At 38.6% G+C, this 27281-nt stretch overlaps 1 protein-coding gene across 2 annotated transcripts in view; it reads right to left on the bottom strand.

Moving 5' to 3' along the window:
• The window catches only part of vgll4b (vestigial-like family member 4b), a 43602-nt gene that overhangs the window by 9809 nt on the left and 6512 nt on the right, over positions 1-27281 (bottom strand). Inside the window, exons 1-2 of one of the 2 annotated variants that reach the window (XM_061727411.1) lie at positions 12056-12439; positions 4661-4886 (exon numbers count right to left, since the gene is read on the bottom strand). In XM_061727411.1, coding sequence (XP_061583395.1) covers positions 4661-4886; positions 12056-12137 — 308 coding nt within the window. In that variant the 5' untranslated portion in view covers positions 12138-12439. Of the gene's footprint in view, positions 1-4660; positions 4887-12055; positions 12440-27281 lie in introns of those variants that run through there. The other variant, XM_061727412.1, reaches the window with a different exon arrangement.

Raw genomic sequence — 27281 nt, 5'->3', positions numbered from 1 at the left:
AAAAAGGATGAAGTCTCAACCAGATCCAGGCTCTGTGAGGTCTGCAAAAAGTCTGTGTACATTTATACAATACATACATACTGGGATGAGTCTATGCCTCAGTAGCTATTTTGAGCAGTACAGATGGGTAATAAAATGTGGATCCTTTTGACAAATAATCCAAATCCCAAGGAAATTCACTTCAACATGTCTTCTAAAGACTATTACAGTTATTGGAAAAGACTCTTATGTACAATTATGAATCATGCATATGTATAATATTGTCTTATCAAAGCTGGGGCAGACTAGATGTGAGGACAGCCACACAGGCAAAGGAAACAACGTCATGATGCACATACTGGGAGAAGAAAAATAACAACTCTATAATGCCTTTCCACAGATACTCGTTACATAAATAAGTGCTTATAAAGCACGAGCATAACAATGATTTCCCCAGCCTTGGGCGCACATATATCCACACACACTCTTCCTCCCTTATTTTCTCTCCACTGGTGAAACCTCCCTAAGAACTTACTGCTGAAGTTCCCAGTAGATGACAGCTGTAGTTTCTGATCACCACCTTTTATTGGTACTTTATAAAATATTTTGTGATATAAACAAATGCTTATTTAACACGCTTTATTCTACGTTATTAGATTTAGCTTAGTTTTCTGCAGTATCATTCTGCACCGTTGCACCAGAGGTGGAACAGTGTGACATCACGTTCCACATCTGTACCACCCCGGCAGGTAGTAACTAGGGCTGTTCGATTTTGCCCAAAAATAAAATCTCGATTTTTTTCTCTCAAAATCCGATTTTCGATTACGATTACGATTACGATTATTTTGTGAATTGACAAAAGGCAAAGAAATGATTTCAAATATGCTGTTTTTTTTATTGAACATTTGGCCCAAAATGAATGAATAAAGTGCAAAACTCTGTAAAATAAGTTGAAAAAAAGTTTTAAAAAATATAATAAAATATAAGGTTTTATCTCTGAAAAAAAATCAGCAAATCAGCACTTGCAAACATACAGTAAGTTATATTTCCAATTTAAAAAAATAAAATAAAAAAAAAAAAAAGTGAAAAATCGATTTTACGAGTTTCAGGTTTTAACATCGTTCTAATTACATAATCGCGATTACGATTTAAAATCGATTAATCGAACAGCCCTAGTAGTAACGATGCTGTAAGAGGATGAAATCCATCCATCCATGGAGATAGTAAGACAATTGTTTAAAAGAAAAAAAAGAAAAGCATCTCCCTCCCGTTGATGCTCCGTCCTCCAGCTCCGGTAACATCTCTACAAACTCTACAAGCAACGGGGAAAACGAGGCCAGCACAGCTGTGTGTGTCCTTCACAAATAACCAGGTAGGAAATCCATTTTTATTGTTTTCCCAGCACTGTTTCAACACTGACTTGATGCTCACTGTAGGCCAACAACTACTGAAAAGGGGTCGTATTTAGACTGCGAAGCACATAATACTTTGTGAAAGGACACACTTGGGAGGGAATATTGCGCCTTCCTGGGATTGTTGTGAATGCACAGCTGGAGAATGGAGGCAGGTCTCCAGTACGTCTTTAAAGTGTTATCCCTGTGCGAGAGTGACTTGTGTCTCTGGCTCTTATGTTCAAGCAGGAATGAAACAGGCGAGGATTTTTAGGCTGGCGGGTCTTCAAGTGGAGAGTGGCGAGCAGGCAAACAAGTGGCAGCAAGCTTCCAGCCCACAAGCTCCAGTAGACAGGATAAGGCTTCTTTGTTCAAGACTCCGCCTACTCCTCAGAGAAAATGAGAAAGTAGTCCCTGTCGCCTGATCTCACCCCACACAGACACACACACACACACAAGCACACATACTTTCTCTCCGACGGGAAAACACACAAGCGTGTATAGACGGACATGACACATGTGCATGCCTTCATGAACAGATGCAAACACAAAACAGGCAGAGAGCACTTCCATGTTTAAGCTTACCACGCGGATTGTCAAACTCTTTCAGACTTTTTTACTATATTGCAATATAAAACAACTTTAATTGATTTAAAAGGGGAAAAAAAATGAGAAAGCTAGACTTAAGGCAACAACCCTGAAAACATTGGCTGCTAATTAGGGTAAAATCAGTTCATCCGTCTTCATTTTTTATCTATTCATTTTCAATTCTACCTCATTAAAACCCTGAGTCGGTTCTTCCTCCTCCAACCTAGACAAGCTACTTCCTCTTACTTTGGCTTGTTGAGATTAGACAACAAAGGAAACTTGAACGCCCACCTTCTTTCGCCCCACCTAGAATCAGGGGTGTCAGGTGTCTGTGTCAGCACTCACCGAAAAATACAAATGAGTTTACAGACAAAAGAAACGCCACTAAAAGCAGTTTGACGCAAAGTCGTTATTTTACAACCTATCTAGTCAGCGGAGAAACACACATTTGAGCAAAACAGTGAAAAAAATTCTAGAAACTGAAAGAATTAACACAAAAGCCTCCAAACATCCAACAAAGAGCACAAACAAAGAAAATCTAGCTGCACAGTTAGAAACAGTCAGAAAAATCCAACTGCTAGTGAGGACAGATTACCATCTCTAGACATCTTGTGTGTGTGTGTGTGTGTCCGTGTGTGTCCGTGTGCGTGTGTGTGTGTGTGTGTGTGTGTGCATGTGTGTGTGCGTGTGTGTGTGTGTGTGTGTGTGTGTGTGTGTGTGTGTGTGTGTGTGTGTGTGTGTGTGTGTGTGTGTGTGTGTGTGTGTGTGTGTGTGTGCGTGTGTGTGCGTGTGTGAGCGCGCAAATAAAGCTTAATCACTTTTGCAAGATCGTATGGGTTAAATCAAAGGGAGAAAACAAAGTAGTGACTCAGAATGAAGGTTTCAACAAGTCACTCAACAGTTACTTTCACCATGAAAAAGAATACCGTCAAACAAACCTCAAATCAACCTGATAAAAAAACAGAAAGAAGAAACCTCGGGCATCAACCTAGTGGATCTCCAGGATGAAGCTATGTGTACGTGAATTAGACAGCTCTACTTTTGCTCCCATGTTGAACTCAAGGTCATGATTAAAACGCAGATTAAATAAGGGGATTATGGCTTTTGTCTAGGAAACAAACATGGTAAAATAAGCAGCCTGAAAAGCTTGAAATATTCCAGATTAGCATCAGCTTTATTTTTGAGAGACTTTATTAGATGGGGCCGTGAGACATAATAAAGCCGATGTGACAATAAGTCCTTTTATGCTTTGGCACAAAGACTTGCAAAATAACATTCAACTCGTGATGCACAAGTGAGAGCATTTGGTTATGAATTCATGCAGAAGTCAACCACACGGTGCAAATATAATGTATCACACAGTGAAAACACCCCAGCAACAACGGAATAGTACACTAAGTGAATCATGGATTTACTGCCTTGGTTTCACTGATTTTCTGTTAATTCTCCCACAGCCATCACATCCATAACAGAAAACAAGTTGACTGTACAAATGTCAAGACATGTGAGCTAATCACTTGTTATGTGAGCTCTGATGGTCACAAGATTAAGGAATGACCCATACCATTTATGCCAGTAAAACTAAAAAGTATGTAACCCAAAGCATTGCCCACCCAGGAAACGTCACTCTCATTCTGGAAAAAGAAAAATAAGAGCCCGTGTTCTCACCATCAGCTGGGTGCTATTTATACAGTATGTCATATATAAAGTATTAAATGAAGCTACACTGTGCCACAGTGTTGGAGCATATGCAACATAGAGGTAATTTCCAGATAAGTGATTATTATCACTACCTCTCAGCAATTCAGGATGAGCCAGATTTCCATTTGTCTTAAAAATTCAAAGATGTTTAAGTGCTCAATACCTATTAGATTCTGTAACTTTATTGGGCATGTACATTCACACGTGCATCATTGCATTTGTACATGCAAAGCTACATTAAATCATTACAACCACACACTATTCTACACTACCTTTCAGTCCGTCCAGTGTTTCATCTACTATGTCCCATTTTGTCACTTCATTATTCATCTGGTTGAAAAGTGTAAATCTGGACGTACTAACATGCTTGAAAAACTGCAGAGCTCTACCTAACACCTCCCTGCCTGCTTGCAATAAATAGCAACGGCTGGCGTCCTGTGACTGACTCAGTAATTACTGCCCCTGACTCCATTCCCCCCTGCCCATGCAATCCTTCACCAGCAAGCAGCACTCCAGATTCAGTGGAATCCCTGTAAGTGAGAATGCGGAAACATTTCGAGTAATCAGTCTGGCGTGCAGACCCTGCGTCCAAGCTTCCAGAAATCTGCAGCTGTAGTTTTGTATAACGCTGCAGAGTCAAACCTGGACTCCAAATTCTGAGAAGAAAGTTGGTGCATCTTTACATGCAGCCAATAAAAGCATGTTCATGCACAGGCAAATTACAAAAAGATAACGGAATTAAAGAAAAACTCAGTTCTGTACATATAAACAGTATGTCCAACTTTTGGTAAGCAATGCTGTGCAATAGGTAAAGAGTGTGCAAGAAAGAGAAATAGAGAAAGACAGATGAACAGACCATATAATGCAACAGGAAAAAAAGAAAACTTGATAATGGGATATTTATCTTATCAAACAAAAATGTAAAAATCTACTTTTTTTTTTAATATGGATGTGTGTGAACACCTGCTTAATCATACGTGCGTCTCAGTTTGTGTACTCACAGCTGTGAAGCAAACAGTCGACTCATCTTTGCCACATGCTCATTGTCGTCCATGTCACTGTCTCCCTGGTCCCCACTCAGCTTCCTCTTGGTGGGGCTGATGGGAGGAGGACCAGTCCTGTGGCTGGAGATGGAAGAAGATGAGGAGGATGATGATGACGAAGAGGAGGAAGACGAGGATAGAGACAGGGACTGGAGTCTGGGATCCCCTCTCAAAGCTGCTTCACCTACGCAAGGAAAACCAACAAGGGGAGAAAAGCAGAGAATCAGTCACATTACAGATGCCGGAGCTCTTTACCAAAGCACTGTAAATTATGCAAGTCAGATATCAGGTGAATATGACCTTGAATGTGATTTAGTCAAGTCCACACATGACTAAAAATGATCTTACTGTTGTGCAGTTGTTCCCAAACCACAAGGTTACGCCTCCAGTTCTATCATACTTAAATGTAAATCACTGTATTAGATCAATTTTATAGCTTTTCAAGAAGCGGATAGCTGTTAAATTGCCTCTTTAGACAAGCCGACCTTAAAACTACTTCATGACAGTGTGTTTTTATGTCCAAGTTCTGTTCAGCTCATACTTTGGATTTTGTTGACTTATACAGTTTGCTGAGCAGGGCATAAATATCTGGCATAGGCAGAGGAGTATCTGGTCAGGAATGTTTTGGGAGAAATAGTTGTGGATGGATTCCGCATGTGTGTGTGGTATGAAGCATTTCTCTATCTGCAGTCCTGTTCTGGTACAGAGGGCCTACAGAGTTGTCAGTGAGTGGGAGTACAACCAAATGAGAATCAGGAAAACTACCACTGGCTCTGTCTCAGCACGGGGACTTTCCACTGCTTCGGCCTCATGTATCCATCCAATTTTTCCCAAACAAAACATAAAGCGCTAGGCAAAATCTCCCATCCCATTGCAGTTGTCTTAATAGCAAGCGACAGTGAAACACATTTGTGAGTAACACTAAATTGCTTTCTCTTAGCCAATGCTCCAACTGCTTGATTCTCTTTGAATTTAGATGTGGTATTACAAAAGTAATCAAAATGAAGTGCTGACTATTTAGTAGTCAATTACTCGCCCATTTATTTTGTAGAAAGAAAATCCACATTAGAAAAGCACAGTAGTGCATATGTGATTTAATAACTTCTTGAACTGTTTTGAATAATCAAACTCATCCTTTGGGGTAAGCAAAGTAATTAAATACAAAAATAGTATAAATATATCTGACAACTAATAAATAATTCAAAACAACAGCACACACACAATGGAAAGACCAATGTAATAAACTGTGTTAATCCCTCCACAACTCCTAGATGTATGTTTAGTTTTTGCATGGCCTCAGAAACACAACAGCAGCTCCTCCTCTTTCTGGCTTGTTCCTGCTCGTCCTACTGTGACCATGGCAACAAGGGTGACATCATTATTTTTGGCAGGGCAGAAGGATGGCAATAAAGGAGGAAGACTCTGACACCACATAGTCCAATCAGAATCTAGGACACACAATAGCTTATCGGTGTGTGAGGCCTCAACAAAGAGTAAATGTGTGTTTCTCTGCAGCAAGAAAAACATTTGACTGGATTGAGTAAGATAATATTGGCTTAAAAAAAGGACATAAGTCTTTTTTTTCCTTCCCCAAAAGTTCATGAAATAATGAAGTATCTGTGACATGCTTCAGTCAAAATACTACGGGGAGAAAGCACAAAGAAACTTTTTTCAACCACTTTCTTTACAGCTCACTGTCTTCACAGCCTTGTTCAAAACAGTTAGTTTTAAGGGAATGGTGAGGGGGCTGTCTGATTCACTCTGCCCCTGAGTCTAATGTGTTTTAACAAACCCTGTTTCCCCATGAGGGACCTCCAGTATTAATCATGCTGTTGGTGTTTTACAGGTAGTAAAGTTTTGACACACACAGCTTCAGACACAATAACATACAGAAACAGGCAAAGGAGCAAAATGATAACAACATTGCTAGTAAAGAGCAAAACAATTTGGCCATTTCTTTTGCAATTTATCCTTGCATCAAAGGATAAACTCACATCATAACTAAAAACAAAGCATGCCGTGTTTTATGAGAACACTTGGAGTAGCGTTTACTCTGCATATGAGACACAATGACTTACAGTGCAGCAGGTTACTCTACATATTTGCTCATATTATTAAGAACCTTTCAAAACATACTTTTTTTCTTTAAACCAGCATACAATCAAAGAAAAAAGGGCATTAATAAAGAAATCCAATCTGGCTCTTCTCCTCTCTGCTTGCTCAGTTCATTAGGTCTACATGATCAAAGCTTATATCTTCTGATAAAACTTCAAACGGTTTGGAATAAGGATGGGATTGAATTACAAACTGGAGGCAAACTCTCTCTTTCTTTTTTTCCGACTCGCTCCTTTCCCCCAAAGGATATTAAGAAAAAAGATGAGTCCCTACATGTCTTCCATGGCTGCAAACAGTAGTTATTTTGGGCCAAGTTTCTCAGTAACCTCAACTCCCTGCTGGTTTGCAAATATCATCGTAGTCCAGAGAGATTTTATCTATTTAATATTCAATACATTTAAAATTCATTTTTTTCCAAGACGTTGTTTTGTCTATATAAGCTTTACATTACAACCCTAAATTCAACTAAAAGCAAGACAGAGAGACAGAAATGGACAAAAGTTGACAAAAGAACATGGCTTTGAGGTGGTGTTTCAGCCTCGTTTATTCTCTCCTGCTCAGCAGCAAAAAGAGAAGGTCAGCATTCCCTCACACCCCTCACTGACAGGCTTACAGCTGATAGCAGCTTTACAGAGAGAGAAAGTGACACAGATGAACAAAGAAAGACATACAACTAAAACATTATGAGGCAATCATATGGGTGGCTATGAAGTAAGAACAAACATACAAATGGCTACATTTCTTGTCTAAAATAAATATCACCAATATCATTTTCTCAAATGAATAACAAAATGATGTAAAATTAAATGGGAACACTGTTTGGTTGGAAACTGGAGACATAAAATTACAGCTGGTATAACAAAGGAACTTTTACTGTAGTTTGGTATTAATGTCAAATGTGATGAGAAAGATATTCTGTCTTGCTCCTCGTCTTTGTTACAAGCGTTTAATCCAGTCTCCTTTTGCACATTTACCCTTTATAATATATGGCTGTATTACTGCCGGTAAATGACTGAGATATTTTGATAAGGATAAATCAGAGTAAAATGTATTACTCTGAAATCTGACACATCCATCAACAAGCTGCAAGACAACTTAGTTTTCCTACACAAAGAAATGAAGTTAATTAATAAATACTGACATGAAAAGGAGTGCTTATCATGTCTTATATTAACAACACTTAACAAGTCAAATTATGCCTTTCCATTACCTGGTTAAAACCTGGAATATTGCTAAACTTTCAGCATAACACATATAGAACATAAACACACAAGCCTAATCTCAGTTGTAATGTTAATACCAGGTATATTAACTGAAACCTAAATCAATCTGACAAACCCACTTTCATATTTCTGTGTTTTACAATCAAAAGTATTGAAATCAGAGCCGCATGTAACACATGTCACATCTCCTCTTAATGCAGAGACTAGTTTAATGTGCAATTGTACAAATATATATATGAATACAACTAGATAAAACTCAATGCCTTACACTACACTTTTTACATGAATAGTTTTTCAAAGGCATTAGGCTCCATACTGTGTTAATTCATATTGCGAGGCATTTAAAAAGGCAGAAGTGTTTTCATAAACTGGACATTGAGATACTTTACTCTTCTCAGGATGTACCATTACACACGGTAAAGTTAGCCCAGTGTCACACTTGCATGTGCTGTTCAGGCTCAACAATGAAAACAAAGTGTGGGGCTTCAAAAAAGAACTGAAGCTGTGAGGACAGTGTACCAGTGTGAGCATGCATGTGCATTTGCCAGAAAATGCATTTGGGTTGGTGTGCTGCAGCAATAATAACAAGCCAGGACACCCACGGTAGCACAAAGCTCTTCCAACCTTTTCTTGGCTTAACATGTTTGAACTTGAGGGGCTTTTCTTTCATTCTTTTTGCTGCTAAGCTCTTTTCACTCACCAACCCCCCACCTTCCTTTTTAAATGACGCACATGAAGGAAGTAGATTTTAGCAGTCAGATAAAAACAAAACACAAAAAGAAGAGAAAAAATGAAAACACTGTCATCTCAAAGTGGCACCTGGTGAATCCACAAATTCAAGTGGGAAACTTGAAAAACCGAGTTTCAAACTAACATAGACAAAATTAGAGCTACTCAATTATAGAAATCTACTGTTCCTTGACTGTAACAGTTGCCTGACTGTGGCTTGATTGTTTTCCTCTGTTGCAAGTCGTTGAATCACAAATGGCCACAACAGTCGTTTTGGATAAAAGCATCTTCTAAATGCAATGCAATGTAATCTTCAAAGTACAGAAGTGCAAGCTTTAAGAAAACTGTCTGTAAGACTTCAAGTGTACCCACCCATACCCACACTACAAAGCTCAAGCTCACATTTCACTCATTTCCAATTTGACAAACAGATATACAGTAACAGCAACATTTTCAGGTAAAGCATCAAGCATCATTGCTGGTAAAGGGTTTTATGATACACAAAACTATAAAAAAATATATTTTCATTCAATTGGTAATACTTTTAGAAACTTAGTCAGAATTCATCATGTTCCATCCTTCCATCCATTTTCATCCGCTTATCTGGGGGCCAGGTTGCAGGGGCAGCAGATTTCATCATGTTCCTCTATGTCAAATGGATTTGAGTCATAAAGTTTAAATAGAGGCGTTATTACAAGATGGTCATACGTAACCAACTTCAACACAGAAAGTGTGAGTGGGCTGATAAACAGCTAAACGAGAGATGATCAGAAAGAAGAAAAACTTGACGTTTTCACAAGGCTTGCATTAATGCTTGCCCACATGTCTAGAGCAACTAAACTCTGTTTGCTAAGTCAAAAGTCTAAAGCAGTAGTCTGATTGGGAAACTACAAATGAGTATTATTCTTTTTTCTCCCTTCATGAAAACTGTTTTGATCTTGTTTTGGTTCTTTTTTTCCGTTCGTGAGTTGTCGACCTATCAGATTCTGTCCTTCTCACACAACGATTGTTACACCCTCAAACACAATGTGCAATAAAATAACGATCACTGACTGGGTTTGGGTGTAAAATGTTCCACCAACCACATAAGTTTAGCCAAGTTCTTGGAAAAAGCAAATTAAACAAACAAATAATGAAAAAGCAGAGTATAATGACTATACAGCCAAGCAACAAAGGAAATATGAACACCATTAGTTGGAAAGGTTCCCCTGGATCTGTTAGAATCGGGACAATCACACCAATATACTGAACAGAACTGAGCTACCCATCTATTTCAGACCATATCAGAGTGTTAAAGTCAATTCCCATAAGAACCAACATTTTAATGGGAATTGAGGACTGTGGTAGCGCCGATTTAAAACATGATAAATCCATACTCTATGTAATTGATTCTGCTTTTAAACTTCAGTTTTCTTGGCAAGCAGATGACTTGATTAAATATCGAAATTTGCACTCTTGTATTGAACAGAGAATTGTTTAAAACTGATTTTATTGAATCTCAAGACTTGGAGTGGAATCATGTGACACCTAAAGATTTGCAGCCCTAGTCATGATTACATTTCAGTTAAAGTAGAGTTAATACTCGATGCAAAATGTCTATAAACAAAGATGAGTGCTGGCCCTTCTCGAACATAACTGTCAGCAATAAAACAAGGTTTTTTAGCTACAATAAAAACACAAATAATGAAATATTAATGTTGTGAACATATTTGTGACCGTGCTGGCTATTTTGTTGTTAGCTTGTAGCATTAGCATAGGGTTACTACTATTACTCAAACAACTTTTGACTGAAGTTGAAATATGATTAAAAACTGCTCTCCATGTAGATGGCATCTCTAACAGTGTCAAGATTGATGGAATCAGAAACATACAAATGTTAATTACTTTCAAAAGATCTGTTTATTGTGAATATTTCATGATACAAGTCACTTGCCCAAACAGCAAATGATTGATAAACATTAATGTCAAGGATTACTTGTCTTTGTATTTTATCGTAGTCAAATTCGGAAATATCATCATTATTATTTGGATATATTATCAAGATACCACCTTGGAAAGCCACTAACTTTTTACAGGACAATTTGTGTTCAGCCCTGTTAATGGTAACACTGCTTTTATTACAACATATCATTTGTTGATGCTGCTAGCAAAATCTGAGGTTTTTTCTGCATTGTTGCATGTTTTCATTCATGCTACTGTAGAAGCCAAATGCAGGACAGGTGAAATATGAAAGGGTTTAGCTCCCAGACAGGCCAAAACTCTTCCAACACCTGACATGGAAACTGCAGCAGAGCACAGGAAGGTGCTGCTCGCCCAAAGTCACTTACTCTTCCTCCTCTGCAACTTAAAATACAATGCTTCAAAAGTCGCACTTACTTTGTAGTCTACAAAACAACTCAAACCCTTCCAGAATAAGACTAACCAAAATAACAAAGAGAAAAACAACCGATGAACACATTTTGAATGAGATTCTCATTCATCTAAATATGAGAAATGTAACCAGAAAAGACCAGAATTCAGATCTGAGCCAGTACAAGCGTGGAACTACTAATACAAGTGGGGATATGTGACATATTAAATCAACAGAGGCCTTTGCAGCGTTATTTAACAGCCCTTGATCTCTGAGCACTAGTCAATAATAAAGACGAGATAAGACAACACTAATAAACACACTTGCAGGCGTTCAGAGAACAAGAAAATACAGGCAGCCTGCTTCACGCTGGACTCACCGCTGCAGGGCAACAGCCAGTTTACACAGATTCACAAGAGGGTGTACACTGACAAAATAAAGAAACATAAGAATAAACTACTTTTCTATCTATATTTGTTGAAAGTAACAGCGAACTAGCAGAGATTGATTGATTGATTGATTGATTGATTGATTGATTGATTGATTGATTGAAATTCTTTATTCAGTCACATCACACTACAAACATTAAACACAAACATTATTGAAAAAATAGTGACTGAAAAGGCACAGGCAGAAACATAGTGCTTATATTAATGCCTGTCCTACATGCAAACAAACTAACAATAGCAAAACTAAACCAGAAAAGGAGATAAGGTTTACATATATAAAATCAAAGACATTTTTTTAGATATAAATATCAGAGAACAGCAACAAACTAAAACAAATAAACATTAACATTTGTAGCTTTCAAAGATTGCTCTACAAGAGAGACTTTTACTACGCCGTCGACTCTCATTCAAGGCGCAACTGAGAAGTCGAAGTTTTAAAAACAACCATAAAAACGCCCACGAAACAGCTCCAAAAAACTAGTTTTACCTTCGTAGCAGAGAATCCCAATGTTGTTGTTCATTTTGTCCAGGTACTGGTAGTTCAACAGGTCCATCTTCGTTAGTAGCATTTATCGACCTTTCATTGAAAAAAATAACAACAAAAAAAAAGACCAGCTTTTCTCTTCCACTACTCTCAAGCGACGCTCAAAAAGCCAAAGGCCCAGCCTCCAACTTTAGTTTTCTAGAAAAAAACGACGTCCTACAAACGTATTTTTATGAGTTAACGATAATAATTGTATTAGATGAGAGCGAATGTATAGCGTGGATTAAAAAAAAAAGAAAAAGGTGGAGATTGTAAAAGTGTAGCGTCAGTTGTCCTCCCAGCCAGCTGTAGGTGGACCGCACTGACACGCAGCTCCGCTCTGCTCGCTCACTCCGCTCGCAGACGCACTGCGCATGCTCGCCAAATCCCTGGAGCGCCTCAAATATCAGGGATGTTTAGCGCGCAAGATCAGATCGACGCAGAGATTACGCCGTACCCTACGACGTACCCTACGCCGTAGTCTCTGCGTTGGTGTAACGCGGAACCATAAATCAGCCTTAAAACTGCTGAAGTGGGCGACAGACGCACACAGCTCCTCCAGGCAGTCATGAAGTGTCGGAGAAAAACTGAAGTTGCCAAGCAAGTATGTCAGTGTCGCCTTTAACCTCATCACAAGCTGTCTAAATGCCTGTAGGGTTATTATGACGACATTACAAGTCAGCTAAGGAGAACAATAAAGTCGCCATAACTTTTGGGAGGAGGATTAAAACATAAGTAAGGAAAGCCAAGGGGGTTTCCTTGTCTTCCATAAAGAAAAAATAGACTTCACGTTTGATTAAAAACATATCCATTATGTACATTTTTAAATGTTAGTATAATTTGAGATACTTTATAATAACTTTCCTTCATCAAGGGTACACACAAAAAAATCAACAATAGTAATATGTTATTGATCACTAATATTAATATATACATTACATTATGCATTACTAGAAATGCTGTATTCATAAATGGGAGGGAAGAAAATGTCCCTCTGTTGCTTATTAAAAGGAGATATCAAAGTTCCAGTAGTTTTCTTTCACTTCATGATCGGGCCTCTCCTGCCCCCTGGCGGCCGAGATAGAGTTTGATGGAGTTTAATAGTCATCAATTAAACGGTGGAAATAGAGTTGGCAAGAGAGACAAAACCTTTTAAAGCCATGGAGGATGAGGGAAAAAAAACATCACATTATGTGAAAAGACTGCAACCCCCAAGTGGGTATTTAACAGGAATTACAATGAATAAGATGTGGTTGTGCTTTCAATGAGTTTCCACAAATTACCCAGTTATTCGTGTTTTGTGTGACAAATATCCACCAACACCCAGACTTGCAAATAAAAGTTCAGGCAAAACACTCACTAAGCATCACTGCAAACCAAAAAGATTGAAAAAGACAAGGTCAAAATACAAATTAGCAGGGCAAATACAAAGATGAGGATTTGTGAGAACCTTGAATCTCATTAATAACAGACAGGTGTGGGTCAGACCTGCACCACATTCAGGAGGATTTCCTTGACTGTCTCTCTTTACAGAAGTGCTTTAGCTCAGTTTGTCCTCTGACTGAGCCACTCCAAAAAGGTGAATTTTATATATTATTTTATATTATATTATTATTATATTATTATATATTATTATTATTACATATTTATGTTGTAGCATGTTTTAGGAAATCATTTTTACTTTTTTGCAATCGGATGCAGTGAAGCAATACCAAATCAGTATCATCCCTCCCCCATTTTTCACCATTGAGAGGATATTTTGATGTTGCTAAGTGTTACCCTTTTATTTTTTTTCCACCTTTCATACCTCTGAGTAATTTTCCCTTACAATTCAGTTTTTGTTTCCTCGATCCACAGAACATTTTACTAGTAGTACTGTCACATTTCAGTTTCATCCATGTTATTTGTGAGCAGCTCTTCTCTTGGGTTTTCTGTTAGACTTACGAACAGAAATGTTTGTCAGTTCTAGTGATAGCTTCAAGCCTCTAGCCGTACTTGTGTGTTTGTCTTTGCTTCATTTTTCTGGGCGCCAACTGCACATCAACCACTCTTGATCATATGCCCTCAAAGATTTTTTACTTTTATGAAATCAGCAAAGTTAAAAATGTTGTTGACTTTTATTATTCAAAGTAGCTCTAAATCAAACCCATTAACACCTTTGAAAAATCAAACTTGAGGTGTTAAAACAGTTGACTCCAGTTATCTTTCCTGGAAGTAACTGGTCAGGGGGTTCATTTACTTTTGCCACAAGTGCCAGTGGACGCTCAGTGGACGTGTTTAATAAAGACATGAAAAATTATAATTGTTTATGTGTTATCAGTCTGAGTGTGTTTGTTTGTTGTGCTGACTTATATAAAGATAAGACCCCATTGTATGGCAAATGAATGAACATGAACATACATGTGGTACATTTCACTCCATTTCACAAAAACACATCCGTTTAAACACCTCCCCCTCTTTTTGCACACACTTGAACACAAAGGCCTCACTTCTCCTCACTCTTGTCTCCCAGTCTTTTGGTGGCTCAGAGCATCTAATTGGACAACCACTGTTTTCAGTTTTTTAACACACAATGAAAACTAAGTTTATTCAGAGTCCATTTAGTCCTACTGCTCCTACAACATCTGTTCCTGCAGGTAAGTAGGTTTCCTAAAACATATTAGACCTGGAACAGGATTTAGTCAGCTGCTGTGCAGCTTTTCTCAGTTGGAGAGCAGTGTATAAATACATTCGGAAAAAAAAGTTTTGCATTCACGAGGTGGAGGCTTTTCAATGAAAAGTGTTTACTGTCACAACGTCTGAGGAAACACAATGCTGCTTTAAAACACAGCAACAACAGGTGAGATAGGAACCCACATGCAAATTGCATGTGTGCAACACAAGCTCCCAGACAGTAAAAGTCAGTTCGTGGTTTGCACATCTGCATGTGCACAAAGCCGGCGTCATGCAAATTTTATCAACGGTCTACAAGCCCACCAGGGTCCACTAATACGGAGCATACCAACAACACCGATATTAAGATAAAATCATACTACATAACGTTGACGTGGCATTAAAGTAATGACACAGATACAGATACTACTTAAACTACTGAGTAAAGTAGCCCTATGTAGAGCATATAAAAGCATGTGAATGGAAACATTTGCCAAACTGTATTATGAATAAAATGCTATGGTGGTATATTGTGGTCAGAGAGCTTTTCTGAAAGCAAACTGACATGCTGAACGTGGATTGGTTTGGTTTTAAATTTCAATTTTAAAACAAAATAGCATTACTGGACATAGCCTTAGGATTGTAACTTAACCCGGCATGTCCATCAAACCAAACAGATCAACATAAACATGCAAACTAGACAATACAAAGGCCCCAGGTGAACCAGTAGGCTGACACCCAGAATGTTCTAGCTGTGTGAGGCTACACTACTACCGGTAACCACTGCACTGATGTGCCATCCCAGAAGTTAAAATGAATTAGTTAATATTAACTCTCACAAGCAATGAGGTGCTGAGTCAAACTGGGCAAAAGGAAAACATTCAATAATCTATAAGCCTCAATAAAGAGCACTCGACAATATCCTCAATGAAGCTTTGACAGACACAAAAAGACAATAATGAAAGTATTCATTATTTTACTTATTTCAAGTATTTTACACTTGTACAAAAATTGACTTTGAATTCATGCCTCAGACTTTTCTTAATTTTGCAAAAACACTGAGTGTCATCTGGTAAACCAGACAGGACAGTAATGGACCAAGGATAATTAGACATGTTGCTCTGTTAAGCATACTTTCAGAAAACTACTTGTGCTATATGCCATTTTAACAATGATCCTCAATTACTACACTATTAATCGAAGCATATAGGGAATTTGACCATAAATCTGTCAGGTTAGTTCCGCTTGTTACATGAAATGCAACGCAGCATTTATTTTCAGTCTTGAAGTTATTTCAAAAACCTGACAAAGAATTTGCTTGTAAAGCGGGCAAGTGCTGTAACACAGCTTCTTTGTTCTGGGCTGGCACGTTGTAAGGCACATACATATACTAAGTAGATTAATGGTTACACAAGCAGTTGGTGAAATTCCACCTCTTTCTTCCACTGGGACTAGGTGTTACTCAGGGCCTCGGCCTAGGTGGAAACAACCTTTTGTGCTTACTGTTTCGACAGGTTTCTTTCTTAAGTGTGACTCAGAAAGGTCGAGAACTCACTTTCAGGTCTAAGATGTGCAATGACACCAAGAAACACAAAATTGTCCCATAACTAAACATAATTTTACCAGTACTTAACTAGCTGCAACATACTTCCAAAGATCTCTGTTCTTACTTCTGCTTAAGGTAAGACTTGGGTAGCTGATCATCAATGCACCCGTCCATATGAACCAGTTTGTTCATTTGTTGTATGAGTACCATCCTTTCCTGCTTTCTGGCTTGTATTGTGTCCTCGTTAGTCACACAATAATCTATCAAGTGTGCTGTACTCCCTAAGCGCGTGCTGCCTCTGAGCAGGTCAGAGCTTCTCCAGGCAGCGGGTGTGTCTGGATCGTAACACCCCAGCCTGAGTCGGGTGTGATTCATGCTCATGCTCCATTAACACTGTGTCAACGTTGCGACACAACACCGGCACGAGAGAAAACATGGGTGGGAGATTTACAAAAGCAAAAGCTTGATTTGTGAATTATTTATGTGACTCAAAAATAAAAGATGTTGACATACCCACATTAAAAAGGAATAAGAACTATTTCCCTTCCTCAGTTTTTAAATAAGGCTGGAAGAACAACTAGCAGAGATCAAAGGTTAAATTTGTGATTACTTTACTAAAGCTCAGGTAAATACCACCACTCCAGCTTTGTTTACATGGTGACATAATAGATCGAAGATATTTATCCTCTCTGAAATTTTGTCGTCTCAGCTTTTGAGATGAGGCAGTTTGTTTAACTCTGTGCTTTCCACAGACTTCAAGACTGTTGAAGCTTTGGTTAGTATAACACCTAAAAACACTTGACAGACCAGAATGGCAGCTTACAGAACAATACTTTACGTAAATTAATGTTCACCAGTTCTTCAGGGTTTTTTCCCCACAAATTTTATCTCGGCGAATCGGGAGTTCTCATGCTGACCTTTTAAATATCACGGTTACACAGCAGACACCAGAGAATACCAGTACATTTATCTGGCAGCGTTTGGATGAAAAGATCCTCATAGGAGGAAGTATCATGTTGTTACACTAAAACAATGACAACAACAGGTGACTGCATGGAAGCAAGCTGTTCTGTCATTTCCTACTTTTGTGCTCTCAGTGCATGTATCGTTCACAAATAAGGTTTTATCATTAAACCTCTTTGGAGCTGGCATCTTAAACCTCATCACTATATTTTTCTTAAAACCAGGACGCAGATTTTAATGCCTGTTAATATAGAAGAATGGCCATTTTCTAAAAATATTAAGGCCTCCATGGTGAAACTGCAGTATCAGTAAAGAACTTGAGAATAAAAAGTAAAGGTTGTTTATAGAATGGCACAGTTAATAACACACAAAAGATAGATAAACCACCACAACATTATTAATGTATATTCTTTAAAATGTTTAGAAAAATAAGAAAAGAAAAATTCTCATCTGTTTAAAATGATTAAACATTGGAAATACTGCTGCGTTTAAGTCTGTAAAAATGCTTTTTATTATGTTATTTCAAATGAACAAAAGTCAATCCACATTTTTACATATTTTCAGTTATCATTTTTAAAAATGTAATAACTTAACAGCTGACACAGCAGGTAAATAAATATCTACAAAGTAAAATTGCTTCTGAATGAATTAATAAAAAAATCAAAGGTTATGTTTACATCCAGAACAATATTTGACTACTGATCTTACTGAAGATAAGACAACATCATATTGTGGTGTTGACATCAGTTTCATGGAGGATATTCCACTCACATTCTCATTACATGTTAAAGTATAGTCAGATTAATAAGTCGTGGCCACATTAGCCTCACTATGCCATTGTGATATTTGCAATCGTCTCGAAGCCTTCATTAGATCAATATCTGTCAGTAGACGGTGTATTACTCAGATAAACTCCCCACTACAACTTTGACTTTCCCTGAAATCGTCCTGCTCTGTACCGACTCCTCAGGAACTTGCCGCATGTGTGGTAAAGAAGTGGTGTGCCTCCAAAGATGCTGTGAAACCTCTGGTCGAATCTTAGCTACGTCTATGAACACACGTCATGAGAGCTCTCAGACAGGCTGATATGTCTCAATCCCTACTACTGTCCTTGTACCACTGCTCTGTTTAAAGTCTTCTGACGTGCAGCATCCTTGAGGAGTAAAACAGCAGCTCTGCAGCTGATAAGAAGGCCCTGCAGAGTATCATTAAAGCTACATGGAAAATATCAGGCAACTACATGCCCTGGAAAATATTTTTACCTCCCGCTGCCTCAAGAAGACAAAAAACATCCTGCAGGACGCATCCCACCATCTGTTTGAACTTTTGCTGTCAGGCAGGCGTTACCGGGCAATGAAAGCAGGGAGCCTCAGTCTGAAACCTAAAGCCTCTGATCCCTGAGATTGTCTGATCCCTATGTTAATAAAGTCTATTGATCCTTTTGTAATACCTATGATTATGCCAATCCCAATTTAAAAACAACTTAATTCAACCCCAAATAAAGTAAAAATGCAAGGATATTTCTAAGTCTGCTGGATTTTAAGACGTGTAATAGTTGCGGATGAAATTTAAAAGGTAATTGACTGGCTTTGTTTAAAAGAAAAATTCCCATCTCTCAGCTAAAATGCTTTTTTCTCTGTGAAATATAAAGATGAACTTCTCCGTTGTCAGACAAACTGGAATTGCATTTCATTTCATTCTCGGTAACTATGGTGAGTACTATCAGAATGACAGGAATGTAAAATATGTGTGGTCAGCAGAGCTCTGAGAAAAGGTTACCTCGCTACGACAGTAGAGCTGCTACAGGAGCAGCAAGCTTGACATTTGCTGAGATTAAGTGTAGGACATACAGTAGACTGCTGAAGAAGGTGCAAAGACGGGTGTTAAAAAGTTTGATCATGAAGCTGATTATGATCAAACTTCATAATCAGACTTCATTTGATTGTGAAGTAAACACAACGTGTTCAGTTTAGACTACATATTTACTGTATGTTACTTAGTTAAGATGCTTTTCTGTTCAGTGTGAAATTTGACTAGATTGTTCAATTGTAAACTTGTAGGCCAAACACCAGGAGAGTTTTCTTCAGTTTGACTGCATTATAAAGAAAAGTTGCTCTGAGCACGCCACTGAACTCAAACACGGCATCAAAATATGAACATCTGACTGTTTCACATTAGTTAGTTTTTTTTTGGAAGTATTTAAAATAGTCGGAAGCTCCATCTGTGAAAGCTGCATGGTACAAAAAAAAACCTTGACCTTTGGACTCTTGGTGAAGCTTTGTCCTGAAGGACTTAATATTCACCTCAGTGGGGAAAAGTAAAACATCTTGCTGGCAGGTGCAAAGCTTCAGCAGAAGGCAAAAAGTGTATCACAGACAGATAGAGCTATCTCTTACCTCTCTAAGCCAGTTAGGGGGAGTGAAACAACTACAGATGCCTGATCCTGATCTTTCTTTCAGATCTGATTCCAAAATATATCTCCCAACAACCAAAGCCAATTCAAATATTGGAGTTTTTTTTTCTTGAACATTAACATTATTATTATTATTACTATTATTATTATTGATATAATGTTTAAAGTTTCATGAGGATTCATGTAGTATTCAAAAATAAATTATCTGAACAACTGCAAGGTTTACAAACTAAAATATAGGTGTAAAAACTGAAGAAAAAAAAAACAAATATTATCCAACCCTTCAAATACATTTAAACAATTTTATTTGAACTAAATTAAAAGAAAAGTGATTATTAAGATGTTTCTGCCCAACTACACGGAGAAAGAAAACAGATGATGAGTGTAAATCGGTTTGAGTTCATCTTAACAAAGTGAACTTTATATAACAATTGTATAAATTTACTATAATTTCACATGTGGACAAATATAATCTGATATCTTGTGTATGAAAAAAAGCAAGAGTTCATTATATTTAACCTGATGGCCTGTAACCGTCACTCCGCGACACTTGATCTTTGACCTTGTGACCAGGGTGGCCTTTTGCCCCTCGAGTCTTAATGACCACCTCCTCAAGCATCGCTCCAACAAAGCGCTGACGGTGACATAAAGCCTTTGTGTCTACATATGTGCATGAGTATGTGTGCAACGGTCAACAGAAAAGTAAGTTAAACTATTGAAGGAATGTTTGAGTGGGGCACAGTGAGATGAATGCAGGTCAAAGAGATGACAACAACAGGCCGACTAATAATTAGGTTTTAATTATTGGGGAGGGACGCTAAAAGAACAGCTACTAGTTCAGTTAACGGTCGGTAAGATTCAGATTCAGATTCAGAAAACTTTATTCATCCCCGAAGGGCAATTGCAGGACAACTGAGCAGCAAGACGTTGAAAATCTCAAATAGAACAAGAAATAAAGTAGAATAAAAATGAACAGGGCATGTCTCCTTATGTACAAAAAAATATATAAATGTACGAATGTCAAAAAAAAAAAAAATTAAAAAAATCTACAGCAGAGTGACTGTAGTGGTATAAGTGAAAATATGAAATATAAGGTAAGGTAAGTTGCTGTTGTGAAAAAGGACTCTATTCAGAATATCCCAAAAATATGTATGGCTATTAATCGGAGGGAGAACTATCTCATGCTCTACCTGGAGTAACGTAGTGGTATATAGTAATACTGGATATTTCAATTCAAGATATTAGAGACAGGTATAATTTGCCCGACAGGTATGACAGGTATCTTTCTTTTTCTATCTGCAACTCTGCAAGTTTCATCTTTACAGGCGAATGGTGCTCCAGGACACTAGCCGTTCTAGCCTGTTCATCCGCTGTACAAATTACTTGCCACTCAAATTAAAAATAGAGGTGTAGTTTCCACAGTTTATCATTTTTTCCTTGAGGTCTCCTATAATGAACTACCACTTTACAGAATATGGAGGTATGACTGCCCCAATTTGGACTCTGATTTGGTCACAGGTCTGCACAAATATTTAAGATGCTTCCCGCAGCCCCAACCACCAACAGATCCACTTAAACTTTGTACTACTACTACTACTACTACTGTCATTTAGCAGACACTTTTATCCAAAGCGACTTACATCTGAGACACAAAGGGAGCAATTAGGGTTAAGGGCCTTGCTCAGGGGCCCAAGGGGGTTCATCTTGGTTGCCATTCTGAGGCTTGAACCTCTGTAGCCACTAGACTACCACCCCCTATGTACACAGAACATATTTGACCCTTTGTAAACTCCATTGTATGAAGTCGATAACTGATCCCTTGTGTAGCCTATGTTCTATGCAGCCCTCTGGTACTTTTTTGCAAATGATGTGGAATTGTCCTCCAGTCTCCCAATTTTGGTCAAAGGTGGCAGCCAAGCTTTCTGATTTAGTATCAGATACCTGTCCTTTTGGTAATTGATCTGTCAGAGGTTAATATCACTAAACCTAAAAAACGCATTGTACTAGCTGGCCTGACAGCTGCTAAGAAGTTGATAGCCTTATGATGGAAACCTCCTTATTCTGTCACCATCAGACACTGGGCACTTACCTTCCTAGATGTAATTTATATAGACCCCTTTCCAGCCTACGTCATCACAGGATGCGCGCGCATTGTTGCGGCAGAAGAGCGGCAGAAGTTGCATGAGTTTGAATAGAGCGAGGGAAGATTTGTTTCTTAAATTGCGTTTTTGGAGTTGCAGTAACGTTATAGAATAACAACATGCCCACCAGCTGTTGTGTGTACGGGTGTACAAATCGAAATCCTGAGGAACATACATTTTTTGCAATTCCCAGAGGAATAATGATGATATTGTTATTGTGTGTGCTAGTCTCACAAACCTTAGTAAAAGTGTTGTTCCGAAAAAATCTAAGAAATAAGGGTTCTGAATAATAACATCAAGTCTTGACATTTTTTTATTTTCTCATCAGTGATTTGGAGCTGTGACTATGAATTGAATATCAGCCATTAATGATTTACTTGACTATTAAAATTTTGTTAATAAACTACCGGAATTATTTGTTTTTTCTTGCTGATTGTGTAAATGTATTGATTATTTTCTCTTTTTAAAGCTACAAACATCCAACTTCTACAGCTGTAAATATGCTGCACAAATATACATATATTCACTATATGTGTTGTTTATCAAACTCAGGTATATTATAGATATATTAATCCCCACAAACCGTCAAATAAAAATAATGAATTTACCTAAAAATAATGAACTAAGTTTTAAAAAACAGTATTTTGCATTATATACCTTTTAATGTTTTTCTTTTTATCATATTAGTGGGAATATGTTTCTGTAAATTAATGGTGATAATGTGAGATGCAGGATGGACAATAAAGCTCATATAATTTTTAATTTTTAATTTTTTTAAAAATAACTATCAACTTCATTCAGCCAGCACAGACAAAGGTACACATGACATGGCTTTCATTCAAAGGCAATGCTTAATGAAACTCATTAAGAAACAAAGGGGACACGGTAAATTAACAAAAATAATAAGATAAATTAAATAAATATGAAATAATAAAATAACTTAAAATGTCTAGTGTATACAAAACATTCAGTTGTCATAATTCTTTACAAACTTCAGCTGTGACAGCTGCTGACAGTGTCGCAGCTTCTCCTGAGTGTAAACACTAGGTTTCTCAACCAAATACAGATGAATATCCGGCCATTGGACATCGGGCCACTTTGTGATATCTTCCTCCGGGAAGGAAGTTGCTTTCCATCCGCCACAGTTAGTTTAGTAACGTAATTTCCACGATCTTTTTCCGTCAATCGGCTGGTGTAAACTGTCATGAACTCCGTCTTTCTGCCGCAACAATGCGCGCGCAGCTTGCCTACGTCATACTTGTTTACAAACACGGAAAGGGGTCTATTGAACTATCAACTGCTAGGATTAATGGCGCTAGTGAGGCTTCCATAAACAACTGGCGTGCAGCAGCTAACTCACTGAAAGAACTTATGAGATAAGCTCTTCCCTCACTTAATGCCTTTTTGTTTCTTAACTTCCTTGTTTCCCTGTGTGTGTGTGTGCGTGCGAGCATGCGCGTGTGTATACTCCATAGGATATCAGTAGACCTGAGAGAGCGTACCGATGTGATTGTGGTGCCGGGGTGGCCCTTTCTCTTTTGTTTGTTTTTCTTTTGCTTTGATATTATTGTGGTCACTTATTAGGGCCCGAGCACCTTCAGTGCGAAGGCCCTATTGTATCTGTAGGAATTTTTTCTTTCTTTCTTTTTCTTCTGACGAAAGGAGGGCCTTTTTGCCCCCCTAAACGTGCCCAAAAAGTCACCAAATTTTGCATGCAAGTCAGGCCTGGCGAAAAATTTGATATTTAATGGTTTGCATTAATGGGCGTGGCAAAATGGCTCAACAGCGCCCCCTTGAAAACTTTGTGCCTCAAGCCCCAGAATGCGGTATGTCGTACACGCACGAAAATCGGTACACACCTGTATCATGGCGCACCTGAAAGAAAAGTCTCTTGGCGCCATGCCCGAAACCGAACAGGAAGTCGGCCATTTTGAATTAGTTGTGTCATTTTGGCGAAATTTATGCCATTCCTTCGAAAGTTAATTCAGCCCGAACCGTAACGTGCACCCAAGTGTGTTATACATCAAAATGTGCGTCTCCATCCTGCGACTAGACGCATTACTTTTCTCTTTCAAAAGCGTTACCGTGGCGATGCTAGACGCCAAAAAGCGCGGCCACCCTTCATCTGGTTGGTTCAGACAGAAAAAACTTTGCGCCTCAAGCCCCATAATACGGTTTGACGTACATGAACGAAAATTGGTACACTCCTGTATCATGTCGCAACTAAAAGAAAAGTCTCTTGGCGCCATGGCCGAAACCGAACAGGAAGTCGGCCATTTTGAACATTCTGAATTAATTGCGTAATTTTGGAGCAATATATGCCATTCCTTCGAGAGTTAATTCAGCCCGAACCGTATCGTGAACCCAGATGTGTTATACATCAAAATGTGCGTCTCCATCCTGCGACTACACGCATTACTTTTCTCTTTCTAAAGTGTTACCGTGGCGACGCTAGATGCCAACAAGCGGACCCCCCCTTCATCTGATTGGTCCATATTTGATAGTTCCCCAAAAGGCACCAAATTTGGCATGCAAGCCAGGCCTGGCGATAAATTTGATCTTTCATGGTTTGCATTAATGGGCGTGGCAAAATGGCTCAACAGCGCCCCCCGGAAAACTTTGTGCCTCAAGCCCCACAATACGGTTTGACGTACATGCACGAAAATCGCTACACACCTGTATCATGTCACAACTAAAAGAAAAGTCTCTTGGCGCCATGGCCGAAACCGAACAGGAAGTCGGCCATTTTGAATAAATTGTGTCATTTTGGCGAAATTTATGCCATTCCTTCGGCAGTTAATTCAGCCCGAACCGTAACGTGCACCCAGGTGTGTTATACATCAAAATGTGCGTCTACATCCTGCGACACCACGCATTACTTTTCTCTTTCAAAAGTATTACCGTGGCGACGCTAGACGCCAAAAGGCGCGCCCCCCCTTCATGTGATTGGTCCATATTTGGTAGTTCTCCAAAAGTCACCAAATTTTGCATGCAAGCCAGACTTGGCGATAAATTTGATATTTCATGGTTTGCATTAATGGGCGTGGCCTAACGGCTCAACAGCGCCCCTAGAATACTTTTATCTGCCATAACTTTTGAATGGTTTGACATAGGAAGTCGTGGGTGGTGTCATGGGACTCTGTAATGAGTCCTTAAGCTTCGTTGGCCTTAATTAGCCCCGCCCCTTCTTCTGATTGGTTGTCCCGATTTTCTGCTATAACTTTGGAATGGTTTGACATAGAGAGTCGTGGGTGGTGTCATCAGATTCTGTATGGAGTCCTTGACCTTCATTGGCCTGAATTAGCCCCGCCCCTTCTTCTGATTGGTTGTCTCTTTTTTCTGCTATATCTTTTGAATGGTTTGACATAGGAAGTCGTGGGTGGTGTTATTTCTGATATGCTTATGGGGGCGGTGGCCGTGAGTGCGAGGGCCCGTTCATCGCTGCTTGCAGCTTTAATTATTATTATTATTTTACTATAGTTTAGTTGTTACAGTCAATTTTGTACTGTCTTTATTGTCCATTAATGAGTCATGTTTTGGTTTTAACTTGTATTTTTGTTCAATAAAAAAAATAAAAACGAGGCCTGTAGTGCTTTAGATGTTGTTATTTTGTTACCTTGGTACTTTAGTAACAAAATAACCCCTAACCCTAACCACCTAACCCTCACACTAAACCCCTAACCCTAACCCATTACTTAACAAAAAAGCAAAACCATAATTGTAAAAGGGGCAAATACCTTTTCACAGCGCTGTAAGAAATAATGGGTTACAGGGAAGGAGAAATGCTGCTCGTTTTGTCTGAGCGTCGACTGTTTTTGTTCAGCTGTTAGTCACATTATACGGACGGCATTCAATTCTGCAGGCTGGAAGGCATACTCACACCTTTCTGGAGAAACTAGCACACACACCTAAAATTCAAAGTCACTCCCCAAAACCCACACAGTCAAATTACCTCCCACCTGGAATAGCTGTTAGGAGTGGATTTATAGATAGTGGTGTGATGGAAAGTCTTCAATTTCAGTTTCCGGGTTGGTGTGAGTATACGGATATGAGTGTTCATGCAAGCTTTGACTTGTCTTTAGAGCTCACTTCCACAGGAGACTACACAACCATTTGGAGTTTAAAAATGTGCACGGTCTGATAAACTACAGTATATGTTGATATGGACGCACAACACACAACTTGGACTGCAGACATACTTCTACCATTGCCAAAAATGTCAGTGTCAGTGCCACACAACTGCCAAAAAAGGATATCACAATTCAATATGACAACCTTGCATCGTGTTTTACTTTAAGATCTGTCTTTTATTTTGTCTAATTCATCTATCGCAGCGTTCCACAGTGATGGAAACACAGGGGTTAATGGGCTGCTTCCCTCGGAGCAAACCTTAACAAAGAGTAAGGAAAAGACTGTCAGTGTTTGAACAAACCGTGGAAACAACAACAATGAAGAGGGATTCTGTACATCTGTATGAATGTCTGGGATTGTGTGTGTACTCTAAAAACAAACAAGCAGGATTTCAGTGTAGCAAACTAGAGCAGAGGGCGACTCAGATCCCAGCCAACCACCTTCTCTTGGCACCAGCTCCTCTTTTGTTGTGGTTCCCGTCAAAAACAAAAGGTCCATATTCCATCTTGCCCACGGAGCCCTAAACCGCTGGCTGGGGGAATAACTCCCAGTGATAACTTCTGTCTCACATCAAATATTTAAAAAAAGAAGAAGCAGATCTTGAGTCTGACAGTTAACATGGTCACAATAAAACTGAAACAATGTAGATGCAGTACTATGAAAATCCCTATGCTACAAACAACTTTCTAATCTATCCTTGGAGATAGAGAGCAATCCAGGCGAATTTCAAATACAGGTTTGATTCCAGGAAGGGTGGAGCAGGCTGTAAAATCTACCAAATAGCCACCAAAATTGCTATGGACAGCCAACGACAAGTATTAAGCAATTCCTCACATTCACCGTTAAATATAAGGCATAGTTAACTTCACTGCTTTTTTTAGTAACTGTGCCATTACTGTACATCCACGATGGTCAGGAGTGTCTGACTTAAGACCTGTGATTAGTGTTGCGTGCAGACAGCGAGTGCTCTAACCAGGAGGTGATTCACCGACAGGAAAACTGCAAGTGTGCAGTCTAAAGTGGCCCAAAAATATTCATACTTATGTCAGTTTTCAATATTAAGTTTTAGTTTTTTCCCAAATCCAAATATATTATACTGACAAATAAATGCATCATGTTGTGTAAATGATCATAATTAAAACTTACTTACTATGATATTTATTTGTATGATATATGCCTTGTTAACCTCCTGATGGTTGTCCTCTTGCTTCTTATTTATAAGGATTCATTGCACTACAGTAACAAGTATAAACAACAATTCTATAACATTATCTTTCTGTCTGGTTTCCCCGTTTCTACCACTGTCTCTTTGCTGGCTGCTCTTTATATCAAACGTGAGACAGA

This window comes from Cololabis saira, chromosome 8, assembly GCF_033807715.1.
Source record: "Cololabis saira isolate AMF1-May2022 chromosome 8, fColSai1.1, whole genome shotgun sequence".
Lineage (NCBI taxonomy): Eukaryota > Metazoa > Chordata > Actinopteri > Beloniformes > Belonidae > Cololabis > Cololabis saira.
Note: the sequence above shows the minus strand (reverse complement) of the source record. Positions and strands in the feature narration are given on the sequence as shown.